Raw genomic sequence first — 10672 nt, forward strand, 5'->3', positions numbered from 1 at the left:
GGTGAAAACGAGTTTTGTAAGCAAAACTTACCTACCTTTCTCTGTAAGTGACATAAGTAATTGTGGAATAAGTTATTGGATTATTCTCCTAATGAAGTTCAAAATTAAAACAATGTCTTTGTTATCAAGTCATTATATTTAGTACCTTGAGATTGAATCCACCAGCAGATTTTCTTATATTCAATTAAATTATTTCCAGTTAAATTATATTCAGTGTGAAGCATTTTAAAATGATGAAACTCGTGAAAAATCTATTTGCAAAAGGCATACAATTGGATGTTGAAAATGTTTTACCTTGATCGGAGTAGTGATTACCAGCACATGTATTTAGGTTTGACCAACTGTGCTGCAATCACTTGTGCGTCATTAGAGCACAATTGAGTGTAATCACTTGTGCATCATTAAAGCACAATTGAGCAATACTCTCCCCTTTTTTTTTTCATGTGGAGATATACAGGTGCATCTTTAGTAACATTGAAAATTGTCTTGTTGAAAATTAAAGTGCTTTCTCTTTTAATTTTCAGGAATTAGAAGCATATGTAGACGATATAGATATGGACAGTGAATTTAGAAAAGAGGATTTTTATTACTTGTCTCAAGAAGATAGAGAGAGACAGAAACGTGAGCATGAAGAGTCCAAGAGGGTACTCCAGGAATTAAAATCTGTGCTGGGATTTAAAGCTTCAGAGGCAGAAAGGCAGAAATGGAAGCAACTTCTCTTTAGTGATCACGGTAAGCATCACCTTCAAAATAAAGGCCGCTTCAAGTGAGGAGATCCTTCATCCTGAACCATAAGCCTTGTTTTAGCTGTTGAATTCTTAGAGCTCTGTTTTTAGGGATTCCCTCAATAAATAGACCTCCTTTTTTTCTGGACAGAAAATCAGTTTGATCCATAAAAAAATGTAATCTAATTGGGAATATGAAATCATACTTATTCATCACTTGATTTTTTTTTCTTTGCTTTGGAATGAGCCTCGAACTGAAAAAAGAATATTTTCAGTAAGATGCTATTTCCTGAGTTAATAATTTGACATTCTAAACTCTCATTTTTACATTATAATGACATCAGTGAAGAGCAAACCTAGCTGAAACCCACTGTTGAAGCACATGAATAAGGAACTGAGTCGCTTCACTACCTCACTAGCGTTAACGATTGGTTTGAGCACTGTCCATGGGAGAAGAGAGAGGAAGCTGTGGGCATTCCCCTCTGCTTGGATTTGGACAAAGTTGAAAGACTGGACTATTAATTCCTTTATTTTGCACCCTTCTCTTTGGTAAAATTTTCACAGGAGGTGATAGAGGAAATGAGGACATGATTAATACTTGGGGATATTAGCTAATTCCTAGTGGAGAAATTAATCCCTGTGCATCTAAGAAGATGGAATGGGATTTTTTTTTTTTATCATAGAGTGACTGTGTGGGACCTCAAAAATCAATTACCTTCTTTTCAGTTGAAGTAGATGATTATTTATACTTCTGGAAAGTTCCTCAGAGTTCTCTTTTCTTCTCATAGGAACCCTATTATTATCCCTTGTCTAGATCAACATTTCTTGATTTTTTTTTTTTTTTGCTGGGGGGCCACACCTGCAAGTTTCAGGCTTATTCCTGGCTCTGCACTCAGGAATTACTAGTTCTGGTAGTGTTCAGGGAACCATATGGGATGCTGGAGATAAAACCCAGGTTGGCCCCATGCAAGGCAAGTGTCCTACCCGTTGTACTATCTCTCCAGCCCCCTCGTTTCTTGATTTTTTATTCGTCTCTTCCTGATAGTCCCTTTTATTGCCCATGTCCTTATTAGTCCGCACTCAATTGTCGAAGCCTCTTGGCTGACTTCATTTTCAGTACTTTTCATTTTAGCCAATATTTATAAGACAAGTTCTGAGATAGCTCTCTCCAAATTCTTCTCAAATTGCTTTGGCTCTTACACTTTACAGTGATTCCCTTTCTTCTTATGAAAGTTTATATAATCTAAATTGCTTCACCTAGTTGCCAGCCTCTCCAGGATGTCCAGTTTCATTTCCCACAGTTGCTAATGTAGCTTTCTTCCTCCAGTTCTATTTATCTAATTAACTAGACATTGTGTGCAAAGCTTCTGAGTTTTTGTTTCATTTTGTTCTGTTTTCTGTTTGTTTAGGGGCCACATTCAGCTCTCTGCTCAGGGCTTACTCCTGACTCTGGGTTCAAAGACTTCTAGTGGGTTTGGGGTGGCCATAAAGGATACCAGGGATCAAACCTGGGTTATCTGCGTGCAAGGCAAGCACCCAACCCACTACACTATCACTCTGGGCCCAAAAGCTACAGTTTGTTTAAAAAAGCAAAAACCATTGCTGATCCCTGTTTACCGAGTGTTCTGTCTCCTTCAATAAGCTGTCCTCCTTAATCACTCCCTCCGTGAACCCTCCTCTGACTACTCCAGTTCTGCACCCCTCCCACATTGCAGACCCTCCAGCCACAGGACCTCTCTCATGAAAGGAAAGGAAGTTACTGAGCAGAAACACCGAGAGTAGAGTAAGAGTTTCCCGGAGGCAGCAGTGAGTATAACCCACTTGCTCATATACATGAGGCCTACTAAATCAGATATTAAAATATGATGTTTGGGGCACTATTGTTCTTAGTGTGTTCAAGTTTTTGTCCCTGTGATTAAATTAAAATATCCTTAAATATTGTCCTCCTGCAGTGTTCATTTAGCAAATTATTCATTCGACAAATCATCATCTGAGGCACTATTTACGGGGCTGGAGTAATTGTGCAGCAGGTAGGCCATTGGCTTTGCACATGGCCTGCCAGATTCCCATATGGTTCCCCAAACATCTCATATGGTTCCCCAAACTCTCCAGAAGGGATCCTTCAATGTAGAGCCAGGAGTAATCCCTGGGCATCACCAGATGTGGCCCAAAAACAGCAAAATAATTATAATTAGGCACTATTTACTGACTCCCTAGCACACAGATGAAGAGACAAGAATTTCTTAGGCTTAACATTCTTTCAGTTGACCCATTACATAGATTATGTCCTAATCAGCATTAATCAAAAATGTCATATAACTTCTAGTATATGTTTTCTTTAAGAACTAGCAGAATTATAGCACAGCGGGTAGGGTGTTTGTCTTGCATGCAGCTGACCTGGTTTTGATTCCCAGCATCCCATATGGTCCCCAGAGCACCACCAGGAGTAATTCCTGAGTGCAGAGCCAGGAGTAACCCCTGTGCATCTCGAGGTGTGACCCCAAAAAAGAAAAAAAAAAGCTAGCAGAATTATAGACCGAAAAATGTACCTGAAAAATAGCACTGTATATAAGCTTATGTCCTTTTTATTCTTTAGTATTTCCTTCAATTGTCTTTAAATTGCCCCTTGATAGTATAGGCAAAGTTACAGTGATGGGAAAAGTGTGTCTTTTTCTAGTATATGCTTTTGATAGTTTGCATTTGAGAGGACCATGAAGCTGTATGTGCACATCACCCAGGGGGTGGTAGGGGGGAAGCTGCTGAACCATAAAATGCTTTTTTCCTCATGAAAATTTTCCCGTACATCTTCCCAGAGTTGTTTTCATCTCTGCCTACAGGGGTAAAGTCGGAGTGGAATTAGAGAGGGGAATTCTACACTGGAACCTGCTGTGGCCATATTTTTTCAGTTGTTGCTGCGTCTGTAGTGGAGTTACTGCAGCTTAGGGATCTGTTTCTTGGAAATGGACACATTTTACAAAATTATTTGCCAGCTCTTCAAGGCGCACTCTTTTTTTTTTTTTTCTGCTGCTGTCCTGCTTCATAATCTATTGTTATGTACTAACCCCTCCCACTGAGAGGAGAGACTGCCTAGGGAGCAACCCACTGCCTCCTAACATCACGGGGCTACCTAAACCTCCACTTCCCTTTGGAAGGACTCCTTCTTCCTTATGGAACTGTGTTATGTCTGTGTTATGCTGTGTACAGTAGTTGATCTTGAATGCAGATTCTATTTCAACTTTTTCCTGTGGCATTTTGAAATGTATAGCAGTTTGGGCGTTTTACATTGTGTTAGGTGGATGGCAAATAAGTGGAATTTTTAACTCATGCTTTTTTTTTTTTTAACTTGTAAGAACCTATGTGCCGATAAAGATTATTATGTGAATTACTTTAGGCCTTTTATCTGACATTGTCAGTGAAAATCATGCTGCTTTTTCTTGAGTTCTCAAACTTGTGTGCATGAAAATCCAGGAGAGGCCTTGTAAACCATAGCTGTTCTTCTCCCCTCCCCGTTTCCAATTCAGAGTCTGAATTACCTGTGTGGGACTCAAAAATTTGTTTTTTTCTAATTCCTGGGTGTTGCTGAGTGATGCTACTGGTCTGTAGACTGCACTTTGAGGACCACTATGAAGTTATTTTGGAAAGAGTGTATGTGGGGTGCTTTTAAGTCATCATCAAAACATTGTCTCATTTCTTTGGCATTTTTTTTCTCTTATGCAGATCTCTGGATTTATAAATTTAAGTTTATTTTACTAGAAACGTTTATTTGCCTTTTTCTTTATTCTTTGTAAGAAAAACTACTGGGAGTTTTAAAGTTTAAATCATCACTGGGTCCTTAGTTATCATTTTTCTTTTCTTTTCTTTTCTTTTCTTTTTTTTCCTTTTAAGCTGTGTTGAAATCCTTGTCTCCTGTAGACCCAGTGGAACCCATAAGTAATTCAGAGCCATCAGTGGATTCAGATATGGGGGAAGTTGGTAAACATGATATGGAAGAGGAAAATAGTAAACCCTCCACAAGTGGCAATGAAATAAGTAGTAGGACTGAGTATTTATGTGAAAGCCCTCTAGATGGTAAAAATAAAGACAATTCTGCAAATAAACTCTTCCTCCAAGAAGCTGAAGAAAGCGTGTGTTACCAGTGTGAGAGTGAAGATGAACCTCAGCAGGCAGATGTAGGTGCGTTGGCAACTGCTCATCCAGCACCCAGGGACTCGGTCCAGACCTCCATTAAGCAGAGGCTGGCACGGCTCCAGCTGTCACCGGAGTTCACCTTCACTGCTGGCCTCGCTGCAGAAGTGGCTGCTAGATCTCTCTCCTTTACCACCTTGCAGGAACAGACTTTCGGTGATGAGGAGGAGGAGGAACAAATAATAGAAGAAACTAAAGATGAGGTAGAAGAAAAGTAAGAACCCAAATTCACACGAAGGATTTTATATTGAAAATTCATTTTATGAAATGCGTTTTAGCTTCATGGCTAGATAGGCCACTGGAAAGGGAAAGTAAGTGCAAAATTTTCCCGTGTCTAGAAACTAAGATGTGACTTTACATCAATTTGAACAACTGATCTGAATAATAATCTCCTGTAAATGGCAGGCCTGTTAGGAAAAATCACAGAAAGGTAAGGGCTCTTTTTGAACGAACTGCTGTTTTATTTGCAGCATAACGGATGGATCGTGGAAATTCTTTGAATACTTCTAATAAGAAATAAATTTATTATTTCTTGCCAGAATTTGCTACCAGAAAATGACAGGATAATTCTGATGCAAGAAAGTTAACATTTAATATGACTCCTTTATACTGTATTCTTGCAGTTAATAACTGCAGCTTTTATGTTGATAACAAGTTGTTTGTATTTTATTTTTGTTTATACCAATCTTAAAGATACAGGCTCTAAATAAAAAAAATTTGAATTCATACAATTGATGTGTGCTGGGATTTGGGGTTTGGAACTAAAAAATAGTTTCAGAAATACTGGGGGGAGGGGGAAGCATTGATGAGCACTTGGGCTGGCTGTAACACTTCTATAGAATTGTTGTCACATGTATGTGTTCAGTTGCTTCAAGATACCCTAATGATCTTTATATAGAAAAACACTATCATTGTAAGAGTCATATATTTATGTGTTCTATTTCTTCTACACTATCTCTCTCTCTCTCTTTCTCTCTCTCCTCCCCTCCTCTCTTTCCCTCACCACCCTCACCCTCTTCCTTCTCTTCTCTCTTCTCACCAAGTTAGAGCTAGGGATTGAACCAAGGACTTCATAAATACAAGGCATGTGCTCTTCTACCACTGAGCCCATCCTTGGCCCTTTGTTGTAACTAAGAGATGATGTCAAAATGTGATCTTTGTGGCCAAAGGTTCCATCTCAAACTTTGCAGAAAGTTATTTTCTGTTTGCCCAGGCATAGTTGGGTACCATTGGCAATGCTGCTGCTGCTACTGATTTCTAGCTGAGCCTGCCTGTGCCACCTTGATGAGATTCAGGAAAGAGCCTGTCAGCTTCCTGAAGACATCCTACCTCCCCAGTACCTCACTTACAACCACCTCTTGGAAAGGCTGCTTTCCAAACAGCCCACCCTCAGCTGTTTGCATGTCATTGCATTTTTCAAAGAATGTTATTTTCAGGAGTACGTGGACATTATCTAAAGAAACTCTAGGAATAGTTTCATTTATGCTGCTATCTTAGAAAGGAAATTACACAGTCTTTAGAGTTTAGAGACACACACTTGAATTTCTGTAATTTTGAGTAAATTTACATCTACTGAAAAGGATTTTATTTTGTTGGTTTTCCAAGAACACTTGATTTTACTTCTTGAGGAAGAACTTGGTTCTGGCTTATCTGACTAGTACTGGTCCTTTGTACCATAAGTAATTCTACTGCCTGTCATTAGAACTGGGACATAGCTCATAGTTAAATACTTGGAAACTATATTTTAGAGGGCCAGAGGGATAGTGAGTAGGGTGCTTGACAGTCCTATAACTGGCTAATACATCTTAATAAGACTTAAAGTAACTTTCTTTTTAAATTACTTAATTTGAAAACTTTTTTTCCCCTTTTGGATTTGGAAAAAACACATTTACAAAACCATGATAATCTTTCTCATAATCATAGGAAGAATTGTTTTAATAAATTGTAATAACATGTTTCATTATATAACTTGGAGGAGATATCTATAATATTACATCGTTTGTATTCAGTGCTGATGTGATCATTTTCATTGTGAAAGAATCTTTTCTAATTATATTACGGATAACATGTTTACAACAGTGTTAATGTTGATGGGTTTGTTTATTTGTTTGTTTCCCTTATTTAGAAAGATGTGAGGTGAGAGAAAGGCAGAAGTACATGTTGGGAGAGAGCACACAGTCTTCTTCAGAAGGAAAATAAGCAAAGAAACATAGAGACAAGCAAGTTGTAGGGGGAGCATGGGCTTGAAGAGCAAGCCCGTTTATGGTTTTAATGTACCAAGTTATCACACATGACCACCGCCAAAAAAAGTGTCCAAGCCCACTGTCCACTATCTGGTGATAATAATCACACCTTAATCTTTTTTTAAAAATACAAAACAAAACCTTTGTTAAAACTAAAACTCTAAGCAGCTGGCCTAGTAGGGCCAAATTCTTGCCTGTCTGATTTGCAGTCCTCGGCTTATTTTACAAAGTTGTATTCCCCAACTTCATAAATCAAGTCATTATTAAACTAAATATACTTAGAGCACTTTAGTAACTGATGAATTGACTAAGTTTGACTTCTGAAGTTACTAGGGTAAAAGAAGTTGGGAGAAGCATTAAATGGAAATCATTAAGGACAGTGACTGTCATCCTGTTGCTCATCGATTTGTTCGAGCGGGCACCAGTAACATCTCTCATTGAGAGACTTTACAGTAACAATCATTAAGAACATTTAGAAATATTAGTTGACAGCATACCACAGTACCGACCTGAGTTTAAATCCTAACTACATCATTTAAAAGCTATGCATACATTTGACCTAATAGTGTCATAAGAGAGTTTTTCCAGTAAAGTTAAAATTCTCTGAATTGCTAAATAATGTTTGCAGTTTCTGGATTCTCAGAAGTAATTAAAAAGGAAATAAAACTTAAAGCTGAAAAAGCAACATCTGATTATAAGTACGTTAGTAAAATAGGTCAAAACCTTTAAAACTCTGTTTTCTTAAAATGAATATATTGAGCTGCTGACCCTGGTTTGATTCCCAGCACCGCACCCTTGGGCTCAGAGCCAGGAGTGAACCCTGACCACCACCAGGTGTGGTCCCAAAAGACAAAATCATAATAATAGTAATAATGGTATTTTGAATGTGGGAGAGAGAATGCAGGGCTTAAGGTTGTGCATTGCCAGGTACAGCTCTTGGGGTCCTGAGTGGGGTGGGGGGGGGGTCTGCTATCCCTGCAGGGCCAAGGCGCCACATCCTCGTCCTGCACATTGAACTACCCAACTCGAGCTTTGCTGGGAGGGGCCTCCAGGCCTACCAAAGTAACCCACCCACCCCATCTTTTTTTTTTTAATTCACATAATAAAAGTTTTAAGTGTTAAGCATAAAAGAAATGAAGTCCTGACACATTCTTGCAAAACTGTAGCTGAAGAGTTAATCATAAGGGGGAGAATCAGAGTAATTACTGAGGTCATTCATTCCGGTGACATCAAAATAGTAAGTATTTGGGTAAATTATTAGAAATCATGAGAAAACACAAGTTCAACTACTTTGGTTCAATCATGTTATATTTCTTTCTATACCTAAATGAAACAAGAACTAAATAAATAGCGTGAACTGTAATACAGGAGTTGGAGAGAGTGCTCACAGCTGGGCTGCCCGCTTTGCATATGGGAATTCCAGGTCTGATCCCTGAACATGGTTGCTAGAACACCCCTGGGAGTGACCCCAGAGCACTAAGCCAGCCAGGTGTGACTCAGCCTCCCCCCAAATGAAGCAATTAGCTTAGCTCATCAATATCATGCTATGAAACACAACCAAAATAATTGATTTATTCTTCTAATCCTAAAGAATAAATATTTGGCTGGGGCAATAGTATAGATAGTAGAGCGTTTGCCTTAGCACATGGTCCACCAGGTTAGATCCCCAGCACCCCATATGACTCCCTAAGCTCCACCAGTAGTGATCCCTGAGCACAGAGGGAGGAGTAAACCCTGAGCACTGCTAAGTGTGTACCTCCCGCCAAGGAAGAGAATATCTGTGTCCTGTACACTTACATCAGAAAATGAAGCTACAAATAGTTTCGGTGTGAAAATTTGAAGGAAATGTCCTAAGTACCATGATAATTCATTTGTCTGTCATCATTGACAAATTACTTATTTACGTAAGTTAAATTTTCAGGAAATTGAGGCAAATTCAATCATTAAAGATGTTAATGATCTCATAGGAAATTTTCCCTTTTTTTGTTAAACTGATTTTTATTGAAAACGCCATGATTTATAAAGTTGTTCTTTATACAGTTGTTTCCAGCACTTGGTGTCCCAACACCACCGGTATGACCTTCCCACCACCAGTGTGCCCAGTTTCCCTCCCAGTCCCAACTTGCCCACTTTGGCATATAACAAATTTACTTTATATTACTTATTCGAACAAAACATTAAGAACTGGCAAATAGAATGATCAGAAAATGAATCAGTAGGGGCCAGTTAGTACTATATAATTTTGACCTAAAAAGAAGTTAAAATCATTTAATACAATATAAAAATTTGATAGGGAGTTTTCTAAAATGTACTTTGTGCTCTCTTTTTTTTCCTCCCCCAGAGTATTTAGGATATAACAAACATTTTGTTATTTTGACATCATTTTCTTTCATGGGGTGATTAACAGAAATTCACGCTCAGGCTATGAGATGGTCAGAATGCCATATTCCCCTTGACTCCACCTTGCTCTGCTTTGTGAGTTTTCTCTGTTTCTCACAATTTCTCTATTTTCCCTTATAATCAGCTGTCACTTTTTGCTGCTGCTTTGTGTGCCTGCCTCCTGCTCTAGGCCTCTAATTTGCTGCTTCTAATCTTCTGTGGACTGAGAAACCAGATTGCCACGCTTGCTAAAATTGTGTATAAAATAAGAGTAAGTAGAATGGAAGAAGGCCAGGGGTGTTTCTGTCAGTTAAAGTGCATGGACTTGGTTGTACCTGTTTGGCTGCCCCGCACCCTCCCGCTTGCCTCGCATTCTTTACCAACAATTTGGTAAAAATACTTTGTTAAATACATAATTCTCATATGTTGGGGGTATCAGTTCAATTTTCCTATATTTAGATGTTTCTAAGTGAATTCAGCTATGAAAGAAAATTTGACGATCATCTTTGTATAAATCATTTTGTCTAAAAAATTAAATATTTTGTTCTTGCTCATTATTTCTAGTATAGTACATAGGCTGAAATCTTACAGCACTACAAATGTGACTTAACTTTGTTCACTAAGATTTATATTGTAGTACTCTTGGTTTGAGACTAAACATGCATGGCTAATTTAGTAAGAACTAGATAACTCAATATTTGGAGAATGAGTCATTCTAGATATCCCAGTTTTCTATAGTGCTTAAACTGTTTAAGCATTACAGCTTTTAAAAATAATTTCTGAAGACAGTATTTTTAAAATAACATGCATTGCTGCCTTTTGGAACAATATACAAAGTATATTTTAATCGTTCTTGATACCAAAATGACCAATAAACTAATTATAATTAGGCACTGGCCTATGTATGTTCTTTTACTAAATATTTCCATTCTGATGGTTTTAATTTTCCATTATCTTTTTCCTTTTTTTTCCTTTTTTTTTCTTTCCCCATTTATGGGCACATTTTAGTGGTGCCAAGGAGCCCCTCCCAGCTCAGTGCTCAGTGGTTGAATGTGCTTCAGCCCATTGAACTATTTCTCTAGCTCCATGATTTTAGTTTTCTTGTCTTCTTTTTTTTATTTATAGTACTGTTTACTTAGG

General features: G+C 38.1%; 1 protein-coding gene across 3 annotated transcripts in view; it reads left to right on the forward strand.

Annotated features, from left to right (window-relative positions):
• The window catches only part of VEZT (vezatin, adherens junctions transmembrane protein), a 67363-nt gene extending 56940 nt beyond the window's left edge, over nt 1-10423 (forward strand). For 2 of the 3 annotated variants that reach the window (XM_055118189.1, XM_055118190.1), the window contains exons 11-12: nt 525-732; nt 4611-10423. In XM_055118189.1, coding sequence (XP_054974164.1) covers nt 525-732; nt 4611-5128 — 726 coding nt within the window. In that variant the 3' untranslated portion in view covers nt 5129-10423. The other variant, XM_055118191.1, reaches the window with a different exon arrangement.
• The last annotated feature ends 249 nt before the right edge of the window (nt 10424-10672 follow it).

This window comes from Sorex araneus, chromosome 10 (assembly GCF_027595985.1).
Source record: "Sorex araneus isolate mSorAra2 chromosome 10, mSorAra2.pri, whole genome shotgun sequence".
Taxonomy (NCBI): domain Eukaryota; kingdom Metazoa; phylum Chordata; class Mammalia; order Eulipotyphla; family Soricidae; genus Sorex; species Sorex araneus.